We start from the raw sequence: 13,879 nt of genomic DNA on the forward strand, positions 1-13,879 counted from the left end.
GAACGTTATCGCTATCTCCTGCGTACCTCAGTGAACCATTGATGTCAATATCTGGCAGCTCCGACCACGTTTGCCCTTTGCCGGTCTGCAAAGCACGGCACGGCACGCCACGCCACGCCACCATGGCCGGCGACAAAAAACAGAGCAAGACAATCGTCTTCCTGCACCCGGACCTGGGCATCGGCGGGGCGGAGCGACTGGTCGTGGACGCAGCCGTCGGGCTGCAGAAGCGCGGCCACCGGGTTGTCATCTTCACGAGCCACTGTGATCCAGCCCACTGCTTCGACGAGGCCCGCGATGGTCTGTCTGCTCTTCGTTTACCCTCTGCTTTCTTTGGGAAATGATGACGGCCGCTGACTTGACTCCCGGTTTCCCCCAGGCACCCTCGACGTGCGCGTGCGCGGCAACACCATCGTCCCGCCGACGGTGCTCGGCCGCTTCGCTATCGTTTGCGCCATCCTGCGCCAGCTGCACCTGATCCTGCACATCGCCCTCTTCACCTCGGAGCTGCGCGCCCTCGCCCCGGACTCCTTCTTCGTTGACCAGCTCAGCGCCGGCTTGCCCGTCCTCCGCTTGCTCGCGCCCGCCACGCCCGTCTTCTTCTACTGCCACTTCCCCGATCTGCTGCTCGCCCAGGGCCGCGCCCGTCTCTGGAAGCGCCTCTACCGCGTGCCCTTCGACGCCCTCGAGCAGTGGAGCATGACCTTCGCCGACGCCATCGCCGTCAACTCGGCCTTCACCAAGTCCATCGTCGCCCAGACGTGGCCGCGCCTCGCCCGCTCCCACAGCCTGCACGTCGTACACCCCTGCATCAACACCTCGTCCCCTCCTTCTTCCCCCTCTTCCTCTTCCGCCACCGCGAACTCTCCCGAGCTGGCCATTGAGCCCCTCCCCTGGACCGCCCGCAACAGCATCATCCTCTCGATCAACCGGTTCGAGCGCAAGAAGGACGTCGGGCTCGCCCTGCGCGCCTTCGCGCGCCTGCCGCCCGCCCGCCGCGCCCGCGCCAAGCTGCTCCTCGCTGGCGGCTACGACCCGCGCGTGGCCGAGAACGTGGCCTACCACAGCGAGCTGGCCGCCCTGGCCGCCGAGCTGGGGCTGCGCGCCGCCACGGCCAAGACGCTCGTCTCGGCCCTGACCGTGCCCGACGACGTGCACGTGCTGTTCCTGCTGTCCGTGCCGCACCTGCTCAAGGAGATGCTGCTGCGCTCCGCCCGCCTGCTCGTCTACACGCCCTCCAACGAGCACTTCGGCATCGTGCCCCTCGAGGCCATGCTGCGCGGCGTGCCCGTGCTGGCTGCCGACAGCGGCGGGCCCAGGGAGACCGTCGTCGAGGGCGTGACCGGCTGGCTGAGGGATCCGGCCGACGTCGCTGCGTGGAGCGACGTCATGGATCGCGTGCTGAACGACATGGGGGAGGACGAGTTGCGGGCGATGGGCAGGGCCGGGGTGGAGAGGGTGAGGAGCCGGTTTGCCGAGGCGCAGATGGCCGAGCAGTTGGACGGGATCCTGGACGGCATGGTCGGCGCGAAGAGGAAGGGGTGGCTGCCAGGGCTGGCGGTGCTGCTTGCGGGGTTGGTGGCGGTGGTAGCGGTTGTGATCTCGGCCGTGGTGGTTGGGGCTGCCGGGAGGTCGAGCGTCTTGACGCGCACAAGTAGATAGCCAAAATACCAAGTGAGGTGATGTTGATGTGAGCGGGAAGTCCTCAGTGCGTCGCTTATCCATTTGCCATGCTTGCGCCGCTGACCTCCCCTGGCGGCTGTAAACGTTTAAACCCACAGAGCGGACTGTGAGAGGCATAGTCAGCAATCACCTTACTCGAATCACAGCAGCCCAGGACAGGTGCTTGGAGATCAATCTGTTCATTGACGACGTCATGCCATGCCGGCTCCCCCAAGCGAGTGGCAATTAAATATGTACTTTACAAGGCGCAAAAAGAAAAGGAAAGACGAGAAAACGAAGAAAAACCTCCAACCGCGCATCGAGAAAAGGCGCAGAAATGCCCACCAGAGATCCGCCAAGGGCGCAACTGTCCGACTGCCGCTTGATTCAAGTCTCCATCGAAGAAACCCGTCCCCAAGCGGTCCCCAAACCGAACCAGGTCCCAACCAAGGAGACCAAGGAGACCAAGGAGACTAAGGAGACAAAAGAGACCATATCAGAATCTCAGCCAGACGAGCGGCGGCTCCAGCAAGTCCCTGATAAAATTGGTTGTAGTGGTCGGGCCCAGTTCCCAACCAAGGCCGATGAGCCATCCATCCATCCGGCCAAGTCCCAAGTCCAAGCCCGAGTCCGGGTTGCGATCCCAAGCCGAAGAAGGCCCCCCGTTTAAGCCGAAGGAGAAAAAAGCTGCTGAACCCCCAAACCAAGCTAGCCGCAGTCGTTGAAATGCAGCCAACTCCAGACTAGATGAGGTGATGAGTTCCCCAGATAGAGAGGACCTGGGATGATTACGATTATGTGCTGGGGGAAGACAAGGCGAGCAGGCGACGAACGAACTGACTTGGACTGCCTGTCGAACATGGGATGGTGTTGATGGTGTGGTGTGATGTGGTCCTGTCTCCTGTCGACCTCAAGTATGTACCATCCACCCAGAACCCATCCGTCCAAATTCTGCCTTTTCCCGTGTTCTGATTTCGCGGTGGCCGCTGGTCTCAAAGAGTCGTTGACCGTGCGGGAGTGGAAATGTGGTGGTTTCTCCCGGCAAGTCCTGTTGGCTGTCTGTCTCCGCTGTCGAGAAGGAGAGGGCAAGCAGTGTGGGAAGGGAGAATGGTGCTGCTTGGGGGTTTTGTCTTAGGCCGTGTGGAAGGCCAGCCATTACCGCGGTTTCAAGCCTTGAGGACCGCGTTCAAGACTTGAACCTCGTTTCTCTCTCTTTCTTTTTTCCTTCCTTTTTTTGCTTTCAAGTTTTTTTGTTTCCATTTGTCTTGTTTTCAATTTTTTTTCTTCTTTTTTGTGTTTCCAGTAGTTAACCCAGCAAGCTCAGCCAACGTGACACGGCTTGACCGACTGTGCAGTGCCGAATGGGACGGCCTGGACGAACGTTCGAGAAGTTCGAAATGTCGTGGAAGCCTGAGTCACGGCTCGCTGTGATCAAAGCGGACTGGAGTCGTGCCGTGAGAATGACGAATCTTCAAACTCCAGTTGCAAGAGATGATCCATCGGTCCGAAAGTTGGCGGGAAAGGGCCATTAGATAGGACGATGGAATGAATGCCGGGATGGGACCAAATGGTCAATGAGAAAGAGCAGCGGCGGGCTGAAAGCACCCAGCCAGAAGGAAAACGAAAAAGAAAAAAAAGGGCCAGAAGGCAAAAGGAAGATGCCGAAAGAGAGTAAAGCCCGATGCCGGCCGGCGCTAACTAAACTAGCGCATGAGGAGCACGCCTGCCTTGAGGATGTTCTTGATGGTGATGGTCATGCCCTGGTCGTTGCGCAGGGTGACGGCCGGGGTGGCGCACAGCTTGACGCGCCAGCGCTCGTGCTGCAGCAGGAGGCGGTCGACGGGGCAGTCGACGGGCTCCTGCGTGTCGGCGGTGAAGAGCACGCCCACGTCGGTCCACGTCCACTGGAAGGTCAGGCGCGAGCGGAACAGCTTGGCCGACAGCTCCCAGGCCGTGGTGGTGATGGTGTACAGGTCGAAGAAGGCCTCGTTGGTGATGTTGTGGTTCTTGCCGGTGCGCCGCGGCAGGAAGGGCGCCATCATGCTCTTGAGCTGCTGGTGGTGCTGCGTTACCTTGTAGTTCTTGAACGCCGCCGCGTTGCTGCCCTCGCTCATCTCGGCCACCAGGCGCGCGCGCCGGTCGAGGATCGCCTGGCGCTCGTGGGACTTGGTCGGCTTGACGGCCGCGAGGTCCTTCTCGAGCCGCTCCATCTCGTCGTCAATGTCGTCCGAGTAGTCCTTCCAGCCCTCGTAGGTGAAGATGCTGAGGACGATGTGCTGCAGGAGGAGCCGCTGCAGCAGGTACGTGCGCGACTCCGGGTCCTGGAGCAGCCGCAGCGCGTGGTCGCCGGGCGTCTGGTCCTGGTTCGTCTGGCAGATGCCGCAGATGTAGTCCCAGAGGCCGCCGTCGGCTTCGGACATGATGTGCGCCTTCCAGTCGGGCGCCATCTGCGGCAGGTCGTAGAAGTAGGACGAGCAGAAGCCGTAGACGAGCGCGAAGAAGCCCTCAAACTCTTCGGCCCACGCGATGCTCTCGGTGTCCTTGGGGTCGGCCCGCACGAGCGAGACGGGGACGGTGCGCTTGCGTTCCTTGGGGCTGCCCGTCTCCTCTGTGGCGGGAACCCGGGCCCCCCGATGAAGGCCCGACGGAGGACGAGACAAAGGAGCAGCACCGCCGGCAGGACCCATGCTCGAGAGGTCACTGCCGGTGATTGGCGTCGCCGTCGACGGCCGGCGCCAAGGCTGGGACGGGCCGTGGAAGGCCGCCGCCGATGCAGACCTGGAGGACGGGATCCCTTGGAACGGCTGGGCGACGCCGAAGTGGAAGTTGCCGCCGTGAAGGCTGCCGCGGGAGCCCTGGTGAGCAATGCTGCCCGAGCGGTCACTGCTGCCGCCGGAGCGAAAGCCGCTGGAAAACGTGCCCGCACTGCCAGGGCGCGATCCCATCATGCTCGGCATGTAGCCCTGGCCCGGAGGCGCGGCGAGGGTCTGGCCGCTGAGCGGCGTGGCAGAGCGCGTGAGGCTGGAGAGAGCGGCGGCTCGCTCGTCGGGGTCGTCGTGTAGTGTCAGCCACAGATTGCGCTTGTTGTTCACCTGCTGCTGGAGGATCTGTCACCACGAAAGAACCGTTTAACATATCACCCCATCATGCCAGCCTATGGTGGGAAAAGCACTTACCGTTCTGGCGGATTCGCTCTGGCGGAGCTGCTCCGTGAGGTGCTGCGTGAACTTGTGAGCTGCCAGTTCGTCTCGCAAAGCGCGTGCGTGCTGACATACCTTGATGCGCCTGATGTCTTCCTCGTTCCGTGCCGCCATGGTTGTAGCCGCGTGTTTACACTCCGCGTGGCGCTGCTTCCACGCCTCTACCTCGCGCCGCAGGTCTTGAATGGTGGCCTCGAGCTCGCGGACGCGGTCCAGGTCGGCCAGCGCGTTCTTGAGCTCGGCCGCCAGCGTGTCGACTGCCTGGTCCATCTTGACGGTGTTGCCGACGAGTTCCTGGAGATCGTAGTCGAAAGAGGCGAGGAAGTCGGTCGGCACCGCCGGCTGGCGGTACATGCCCTGGCGAAGCCCCCAGATGCGCGCCTGCAGCTTGCACGTCTGGTCTCGGTGATTCTGTTCCGGAAACATTCAGCGACACACCCAACACACACACGCGCGCACGCAGACACACACACAGAACCGCAGTCTGAAATCTCCTGAATGCGGGGATGAAAGGAGAAAGGGAAAGGAAGACAACGGATGGTTTGTTTACTCACCTTTTGGGCCGGAAGAAGGCCTTCATCCGCCGCTTTGAGGCTCATGGCTCTCATTGCGTTGGCGACGGAATCCATCGTCGATCCAGCCATGGCAATGCGACTCTCGATCTGAGAGGGAAGACCGCCCGCAGCAGCAGAGGAAGGGAGAGGAGCGGCAGCCCCGGTGAGAGTGGGCTGGCCCGACTGACGCTGCGACGGCGCAACTCTGGGGCCTGGGTAGGCGGAACGAGAGAGACCGGGAGCGACAGAGAAAGCAGGAGCAAGCGGCGCAACCGAGGTGGCTGCCGAGGTAGGCCCCGATGGCTGCCGAATCGGCGCAGTCGTTGGCTGAGTGGTCGACCTGGAGGCCGACCGAGGAGGCATCGAGACCTTGGCGGTTTCAATCGCCCGGTCCGACGGAACTCGCGGGTTTTGATTTCCCGCCGAGTGACGATAATGATGATGGCCTGCAGAATCGGCAGGCTCACCAGTGCCGACCGAAGTCGGCATCTTCTTGTTGTTTTTTTCGCGGGCAGAATCGCCATCTTCCGCCGCGAACGAGGCCAGCCGACCAGGAGACCAGCCGTAGAGAGGCGCGCCGCCCCCAGCTTCATCGGCATTGCCGTCGAAGCTGCCGGCAGGGCTGCCGCGGCCCGCGTGTGTTCCAGCCATTGTACCGCCGGCAGGATGGCGGGCTATTTCTTGTGTGGAATCGGAAACTAAGACGGGGTCAAAATGCTGGCGGGGTGGGAAGTAGGTTGTGGAGTGGGAGGAGGAAGAAATCAGAGTGGGAAGTTGGAAAAGTGAAAACTTGAGGAGGGGAAGGAAACTCAAGAAAGGGAAGGAATCAGAAAGAAGGCAGCAGACCGCGTGTAGGAGAGTGAGAACCGTGTCAGTCACGCGGGATATTACTGGCTGCCAAATATTCTCTTCCTAATTTCTTGTGTGCAAGGAGGAACTAGGAAAGGGGGGATCTCTCTTACAAGCCTGACGCAGTCAGGACGCGCCTCGGTAACTCTCGCTGACTACACAGATGAGTGTCAGTCCAGGGTGTCCACGTAAAGACGGATGGCGCTGTTGCAGACTGCTACTATGCTTAAAGCTGGATGGGAGAACTGTCGACGGCGAGATCGAGGACTGATATCCCGCGGGAGAGATGGAGAGAGCGTGACGGGAGGGCGAGCTGGTGGGGAACTCGTTCGCCTACCTACCTTTGTTGGCAAAGTCGCAGAAGATGGCCAAGAGGGCCAAGAGGAGGAGAGCGAGGAGGGAATGGTGTGCCTCCAAGATGATGATGGAAGCCAGGAGGTCGGCAGCTGGCAGGGGCGCGAGGAGGGCGAAGCGAGGAGGGCGAAAACCATCCAAGGCGGCCGAGTCCCGTGACGTAGGGGAGGGGGAGGCAGCAATGATTCGGCTTTCAGCGCAGAATATATGCTACTGGGGTGAAATGGCTCCTATATTAGGGCTGCAAGCCCTTCAGAATCTTCCAGATCAGTGCTCGACGCTGAACAATCAGGGCCGTGCGGTTCTTTCCAGGACAATTCACGCTTCGGACGGAATCCCTTGACCAATACTTGTCAGCTCATTTCCCCAACAGCAACGGGTGTCCAGTCCGGCTTCACCTGCCTATCGAACTGTCCAGCCAGGTTGGGCTGGCCGACGGCCCTGAAGCCCCCGATTCCCAGAATGTGGATGACCACGGGAGGCTGATGTCTCCCTAGATGTGCTGCGTCTCGCCAGAGTGAGACTATGTCAGGGGTCTCCGCACCAGCAGGTTGCTTCCAACACTCCTCGCCTCGCCTATGAGGGAAACAGAGAAACCAAGCACAGCCTGCCTCTGTGTGCCGGTGGGTGTGGTGCCAGTAGCTGTCTGGCATATCAGTCACCACCAGGCAGAACTCAACCACAGCTCAATGATCTCCGAAGAGAGCTGGCCAAGCCTGAAGCAAACAAACGGGGCCATTCCTGCTCTTTGAAAACAAAAGGAATAAAGACCAACCAACCTGGAAAGAGGCTAGGAGAAGAACAAAGTCCGACAACGGAGAGCAAACATCTCATGGTACCCAGCAGGATCGGGGGTGGGATGTATAAAAGCGGAGAGGAAGCTTAAGGCAGCACAGCGAAGCAGAAAGGCGTCCAGGCTCAGACGGCCGAAACGAAATCACAGCCGGCCTCCGCCTCAGCAGGAGGGCTAGGCTAGGCACTCTAGCATACGGAGCGCACCGTCAGGCCCACCGTCCGGATCAGTGACAGGAGCTAGGTTGCGAAGCCTGGGCCAAGCGCAGGAGCAGATCGAAACAACGCGATATCTTGCAGCAAAAGGTAAGGGGGGACAGCAAGAAAAGGGGTAACAACAAGAAAAGTGCTAACGGCAAGAAAAGGATTAACGGCAACTGGATACCCCTAGAGGGAGGGATACAACACCAGCACGAACCGCAGAGTCCGGAGCTGAGCCGAGAAGAGAGCGAGGACGGAAAGGCCGGAAGCCCGTCCCAGACGAGAGCACAACGCCGTAAACCAAACAGACAACCCCCTTCGCGCAGATCAAACCCGGGTTGAGCAAAGCCAAAAGGATCGCCAGCATCAGGCGCTGGATGGCGCAGGGAGCAAAACGAACAGGGAACGGAACAAGCAAGCAAGCAGGAAAACAGGAACCCACGCCTCGACAACTCCTCGACAATGCCTCGACCACGCCCCCGACCGCGACACTGATCAGCGGCCGAGCAGCAGCAGCAGCGCAACATAGCCACACCAGAGAAGCAGGAACCGACAGCAAGGAGCAGACAGAACAAGGAGAAGGAGAACCAGTCAGCTTGCAGCCTATGACCGGCAACCAGAAGAGAAACCCGCCGGGGACCCGGGGGGGGGGGGGGGGGGGGGGGGTGGTTGAGTTGGGGGTAAAGGGGGTAGGGGGTAGAGGGGGATTGCGCCGCAAGGCTATAGTATAGCAAGGGTTCAAGACCGGGGTGGGTTCAAGAACGAACCGTATTGAGCTAAGCTAACTATCCATCACCAAGGGAGGATATTTCAGCACTGAGCTCTCAAGATCTCAAGATAATATCAGCAAGGAGACAAATCAAACGACACACAGCAAAGAAGAGACGGGCGCAAAGGGTAGAGGGGGGCGAAAGACTAACTTGCCAAGTCCGGTACCCGGGCCGGGTAGAGCGTATCAACGAACCTAGCAAGGAGATGCCGGGCTCACGACAGCAAATACCGCAGGACGAAGACGAGAACGGGAACACCAGAAGGCATAGTATGTATGATAAATAAAGGCGCAGGCTCTATTCCCTAACGAACTACCGGATACCGACGAGCCAAAGCGATCAGACGCACGCACAAGCGCCCACGTCTCCGCGCACACAGACTGGCTCAGGCTCCGTTCTGCCTAGGTACAACATCAGCAACGCCCAAACGCCATGCGTAGAGACAACGCGGCCCTTCTTGCCGAGTGGCCGAGCGAGTAGGGCAACCGGTGAAAAGCGGTTCTCCTGCGGGCGGGAAATCAGCGGTCATTTGACGGTAAGGTCCCGAGAAAGAGCCACCAGACTGGCGGTGGTGAAAAACGGCATTCTTGCGCTGGGGATGTCGGGACGCTCGTGAACCTGTTTTCGGGAGGAATTGATCCGACAATACAGTACTCAACATCGACAGTCGCGGACGTAAGACCGGGAAATTGGCGGGTGAAGATCGCCCTACACAGCAATGCGGAAGCCTGAACAACCATGTTTAGAATGCGCTCTAACACTGCAGGCTGGTGATTGATTGAATGATACTGTATAACTCACCATGCAGAATTCCTATGCAGACAAGCAAGGTGCCGTGATTAGCGTCTTAGATGGCCTTAGTGCGAGAGAACAAACTGCTGTAGACCGCGTCCACGACGGGAGCAGCAGAGATCATGCGGCCGTCGAAGTAGCGGCCGTTGAGGCCCTTGATGGCGTTCTCTCCACCCTGGACCTTGTCGAACTTGAGATAGATGTCGCCCTGGGAGTTGGTATCGACCGCAATATGCACGACGTGGCCGTACTTCTCCTCGGCCTCTTGCCGGACCTCCTCTTCGAGCTCCTTGGCCCAGTCTTCGCCCTCTTGCCTGTGGCCGAGTCAGCACGAACTCCGGTGGAAATGGAGAAGTAAGGGGAGGAAAGGGGAGTAAAGGGGGAAAGGCACGTACTCAGCAGGGTCGAACATGTTGTGGAGGACCACGCAGCGGCTCGCCATGCTGACATTAACAGGCATCGGCTTCGTCTCCGTCTTGGGCTTGAGGATCTGTCGCTCAGGTTGGCCGTTGGTTGGCTCGTCAGTTCTTGCCAGCTTCCGCATGAGGGCGTCACGGCTGTAATTGTTAAAGTTGACCCCGGCAACGTCGGTGTCATCCAGGGCGCTGGCACCGGTGCCCTTGTCGCTGTCTCGGCCGCCGGCGCGGTCGAAGTTGGACACCTGAGGTCCCCTGCCGCCGGCGCCGGAGAAGGCGGAACCCTGGTACTGTTGATTCTGGCCTTGGAATCCCCGCAGCAGATTGGCAGTTGACTCTGGGGTAAACTTATCGTTTCCAAGACCAACACGGATCGGACGACCGGCAAGGTCGAAACCGTTCATCTTCTCGAGAGCCTCGCGGGCCTGGCCAGCATCGCGGAACCTAGAGAGTGTTAGCAGCGAGCAAGCAATCAACGGCAAGGGGAGAAATAGCCGAAAAAAAAACGTACTGGACAAACCCGTAGCCTCGGCTACGGCCGCTATCATCTTTCTGCAACTGCACGAACTCGAGCTCGCCGAAGGGCTCGAAGACGTTCTGGAGGTCTGTCTCGGTGATGCTGAAGTGGATGTTGCCCACGTACAGCCGGTGGAAGGGGACCGAGTTGGGGTGGCCGGACGATTCCGTGTTGCGCACCTGGCGGTTCTTCTCAGCCTCGGTGGGCTGGACGATCACGGGGATACCTAGCAGTTTCTGGCCAGTGAGCTGGAGGGCGGCGGCAACGGATTCTTCATTCTTGAACTCGACGTAGCCGACACTGCAGCGAAGATGTCTCGGTTAGTCTCGGAGAGTAAACCATGGGGAATATTTTGACACGCAAAGAAGATATGGCACGCACCCTTTGGATCGGTTGCTAACACGGTCCTTCACGATCTGGGCCTCAGCCACGGGCCCAACCTTTTCAAAGAACTCCTTCAGCTCGCGGGTGCGCAGGCGAGCGGCCAGCTGCTGAACGAAGACGGTGCGGCGATCGCGCTCGTCCCCGGTCGGCGAGGGCTCACGTGGGGTGCTGTGTCTGCCGCCGCGGCGGTCGTCATCGCGGCGGCGATAGCTACGATCGTCGCGGTCGCGGCGATCATCTCCATAGGGTCGGTAGTGGCGGGTGGGCGAGCGGGAGCGCGAGCGGCCTCCGCGGCCGCGGTTGCTGCTGCGGTAGTAGTCCCCGTCGGTTCTGTAACGACGTGAGTGTCGGCCAGAATCACGGCTCCGGCTCCGCCGCCTACTCTTGTAGCTCCCGGCATCGCTTCGGGGCGTGTCCCTGCCGCTCGACGAGTTGCGGTGGCGGCCGCTGCTGCGATCTCGGCGCCGATGGCCGCGGTCTCGGTCGCTACCCCGGCTGCGGTCCCGGCTACGATCACGGCCGCGGTCTCTATCGCGCTCACGATCGCGGTCACGGTCACGGTCGCGGTCGCGATCATGCTCGCTGCGGCTTCCGTTCTGGGGCGAGTCGCCATTAGCGGTTGCCTTGCTGCCCTGCTCCTTGGAGGAGGCAGTCGAGTCGAGGAGGGCCTCCACGTCCAATCCTGACATTTTGCCTTCCCGTTTTGGTTTTCAATTTCGCTCTCGTTTTCCTAATCAAATCGCAGCGCGCAAATTTTTTTTTTCTCGCGATATGACTGGAATGCACGAAGCAAACCTGCGAAGCGTCGCGTCGCTTGCGACCCGTTGCGGATGGAGTCGGTCGCGGGAAGCGATGATTTGGGGAGGAAGAGGGGCGCAGGGAGTCAGCAGTGTGGATTGTGGTGGAAATGCTTGCATGTGGCTCCCAAGGCCAGCCAGCCACTGAAAGTTCACATGAGCGTTAATTGTTATTCAAGCCAGAGAAATCACGTGCGCGTGACTACGGAGTAGTGCAATCACCCCGATAGGTGCATGTGGGGTGTCGGATATAGTGTTATTTGGCTGTGCCGCTTGGACACGGAACCATGGACGACAAGGCAAACGCATCATTTCAACATGATCCATTACCGATATTAGGGTATTCCACCAAAGACAACCGTGCAGGCCAACCTCAGGAGAGGAGAATTAAATCACAAGACCGGCAGCATGGCCACCCCGACCCCGGTTCCGATCTGAAATCACAACGCCGAGCTACCCGGAAGCCAGGGCCTTGGGCCACCGGCAATTATCGCCCATTATCGCACACTGGCTGAATGACGTCCCAGATGCACCTGACCCAAAGCATCCTCATTACAAGACACGTATATACCTCGCCCATCTCCAAATCATTAACTCATACTGCCTCCCGGTCTAGTTCTTCTTGGTCCGCGGCACCAGCTCCGTGCCAAAGACGATGTCCCAGAAGGGGCTCGTGACGCCAAAGCCGTTCTCGTAGTCGAGGAAGTGATGCTCCAGGTGGTACTTCTTGAGCTGCTTCCACCACAGCGGGAGGTTCTGGTGGTGGAGGAAGTAGTGCGTCATGTCGTAGCAGATGTAGCCAAAGACGCCGCCGCAGTAGACGGCCGTGGCGATGTGCCAGTTCCAGAAGAAGATGACGTGGGCCAGCTTCCAGAAGGGCGTGGCCAGCACGATGAACAGCGCGGGCGGCATCACCAGCCGGTACTTGTCCATGGGCAGGTAGTGGTGGATGCCGTGGAGGGCGAAGTGCACCGTGATGCCCACGCGGTTATCAGGGAGGTAGCTAGGGCGAGGTCTTAGCAACGGGCCGCGGGATCCAAAGGCAAGCAAGAATCAGGAGGCGACTCACTAATCGATGTGGAACAGGAAGCGGTGCAGGAGATACTCGACCAGGGTCCACAAAAACACGCCCCCGACGAGGCAGGCCACTTCCCCAAGCGGGTTGGAGAATCCCTTGCTGGCGAGGTAGACGCCGTAGGTCACCAGCGGGAGCCAGAGCAGCGGCACGACCCACCACGGCGTCAAGGTGAGAGGCTCGAGGAAGTTGCCGAAGAGGGGCGCCGACTGGCCGCCCTTGTAGTGGCGCGGGCGGTGGACCTGGTCCAGGTAGAACTCCTTGGAGAAGCCGCCGTTCCAGACCTGGGGGAACAGCGGCCGGCTCAGGTCGAGGAACTTGTGCGTCTTGTAGTCCGAGACGATGTCGGTGTCCCTGCTCAGATCCTCCTCGCAGGACATGCCCGTCTTGGGATGCACGTAGGTGCCGTTCGCGCCCTTGGCAGTGCCATTGCCGTTGACCGCCGCGCCATTGCCATCAGCGGCAGGCGTAGACTTGTCGCTTTCCGAGGCGAGGAACCCGACGAGCGAATCGTCGAGCACTTCGTAGGCGGCCTCGGAGTGCGCGTGCGACGACGCGTCCTGGAGGATGGCTGCGACGTCCTTGCCAGCGTATTGGAGCACCAGGTCCGAGCCGCCGGGGTGCGCGTCGACGAAGTCCGTTACATCGTACACCTTTTGGCCAAGCGTGACGAAACAGGACTTCTTGGTGTTGTGCGACTGGACCTCGGCGAGGGTGAAGGTGGGCAGCGTCCGGCCGGGCATCTTTGCGGCTGCTGGCTGCTGGCTGCTGGCTGCTGGGTCTAGACGGGCAGAATTGAGGGCGATACACCTGGCGAGACGGCGAGATGGCGCAGATGCGCAAGAGACCGATGCGCGGGGAGCCCAAGGCGCAAGAAGGCTGAATCACAGCGGAAGGGCAGTCAAGGAGCTCTAGAAAAGCAGAAAAGGTCAGGGCATCGAGAAAGGGAAAGAGATGCAGAGCTAGACTTCAGACTGCCTGCCTGCGGATTGGGCGGATGAGATTTGTCTGGAGATTTCAGGGGTTGGACGAATCACAGGCGCGCGAGAATTCGGAATCGCGGTCGAAGTCGCCCAGCATCGGATGACAGTGGCGTTAACAGCCACACTGTAATCCGTAACGGCGGAGTATGTACGGATTACAGGCGCCAAGCCTGACAGCGCTTCATCAAAAACCGTCCGATTCGGGACTTGCAGATCCGGTCTGCTTGCCCCTCCTTTCAACCCACCTAGGCAGGTACCCTCCTCAAGCAGTCCCGGAGGCAGCGACGGGAGGCGGAAAGGGCAACAAGGCATCAATATCAACACCGAACCCATGACCATAAATAACCTGTCGGTCTGCAAAATTCATCGCAGCTGTATTTATTGGTTGTCGCTCCTGTCGCCTTCCAGTGCTCGCGAACCATAGCCGCAACATTTAGTTAACGTTTAGGTATCTGACCTAGGTGGCGTCCAATGAGATCCCAGTTCTTGGCGTGCTCACCTTCGTCCCGGCGTGTGTCTGTCGAGCTTCCAAG

General features: G+C 60.0%; 4 protein-coding genes across 4 annotated transcripts; 1 reads left to right on the plus strand and 3 right to left on the minus strand.

Moving 5' to 3' along the window:
- THITE_2123138 (glycosyltransferase family 4 protein) lies at nt 1-1,900 on the plus strand. The gene is made up of 2 exons (XM_003657387.1): nt 1-300; nt 380-1,900. Exons 1-2 carry the CDS (start codon nt 123-125, stop codon nt 1,660-1,662), a joined length of 1,461 nt encoding a protein of 486 aa, XP_003657435.1. The 5' UTR covers nt 1-122; the 3' UTR covers nt 1,663-1,900.
- A 1,465-nt stretch (nt 1,901-3,365) lies between these two features.
- Nucleotides 3,366-6,067, minus strand: THITE_116446 (uncharacterized protein; the record flags this gene model as incomplete). The annotated part of the gene is made up of 4 exons (XM_003657388.1): nt 3,366-4,769; nt 4,839-4,880; nt 4,938-5,273; nt 5,417-6,067. 4 exons carry the CDS (start codon nt 6,065-6,067, stop codon nt 3,366-3,368), a joined length of 2,433 nt encoding a protein of 810 aa, XP_003657436.1.
- A 2,845-nt stretch (nt 6,068-8,912) lies between these two features.
- On the minus strand, nt 8,913-11,409 carry THITE_2123146 (uncharacterized protein). The gene is made up of 5 exons (XM_003657389.1): nt 10,489-11,409; nt 10,102-10,407; nt 9,570-10,034; nt 9,184-9,488; nt 8,913-9,110 (listed from the first exon to the last, which is right to left on the minus strand). Exons 1-4 carry the CDS (start codon nt 11,178-11,180, stop codon nt 9,230-9,232), a joined length of 1,722 nt encoding a protein of 573 aa, XP_003657437.1. The 5' UTR covers nt 11,181-11,409; the 3' UTR covers nt 8,913-9,110; nt 9,184-9,229.
- A 442-nt stretch (nt 11,410-11,851) lies between these two features.
- On the minus strand, nt 11,852-13,453 carry THITE_2123151 (uncharacterized protein). Its single transcript, XM_003657390.1, has 2 exons — nt 12,358-13,453; nt 11,852-12,291 (listed from the first exon to the last, which is right to left on the minus strand). The coding sequence occupies exons 1-2, from the start codon at nt 13,104-13,106 to the stop codon at nt 11,901-11,903; spliced, it is 1,140 nt and encodes a 379-aa protein (XP_003657438.1). The 5' UTR covers nt 13,107-13,453; the 3' UTR covers nt 11,852-11,900.
- Between the last annotated feature and the right edge of the window lie 426 nt (nt 13,454-13,879).

This window comes from Thermothielavioides terrestris, chromosome 6 (assembly GCF_000226115.1).
Source record: "Thermothielavioides terrestris NRRL 8126 chromosome 6, complete sequence".
Classification (NCBI taxonomy): Eukaryota; Fungi; Ascomycota; class Sordariomycetes; order Sordariales; family Chaetomiaceae; genus Thermothielavioides; species Thermothielavioides terrestris.

Bases quoted from the DNA above. Each gene is read 5' to 3' on its own strand.
- THITE_2123146 (XM_003657389.1), bottom strand. From the start codon at position 11,180: ATGTCAGGATTGGACGTGGAGGCCCTCCTCGACTCGACTGCCTCCTCC. The intron at 10,408-10,488 runs GTGCGTGCCATA...TCTTCGCTGCAG, and splicing joins GTTAGCAACCGATCCAAAGG to TGTCGGCTACGTCGAGTTCA. The intron at 9,489-9,569 runs GTACGTGCCTTT...ACTCGGCCACAG, and splicing joins AACATGTTCGACCCTGCTGA to GCAAGAGGGCGAAGACTGGG.
- THITE_2123151 (XM_003657390.1), bottom strand. From the start codon at position 13,106: ATGCCCGGCCGGACGCTGCCCACCTTCACCCTCGCCGAGGTCCAGTCG. The intron at 12,292-12,357 runs GTGAGTCGCCTC...ACCTCGCCCTAG, and splicing joins TTCCTGTTCCACATCGATTA to CTACCTCCCTGATAACCGCG.
- THITE_2123138 (XM_003657387.1), top strand. From the start codon at position 123: ATGGCCGGCGACAAAAAACAGAGCAAGACAATCGTCTTCCTGCACCCG. The intron at 301-379 runs GTCTGTCTGCTC...GGTTTCCCCCAG, and splicing joins CTTCGACGAGGCCCGCGATG to GCACCCTCGACGTGCGCGTG.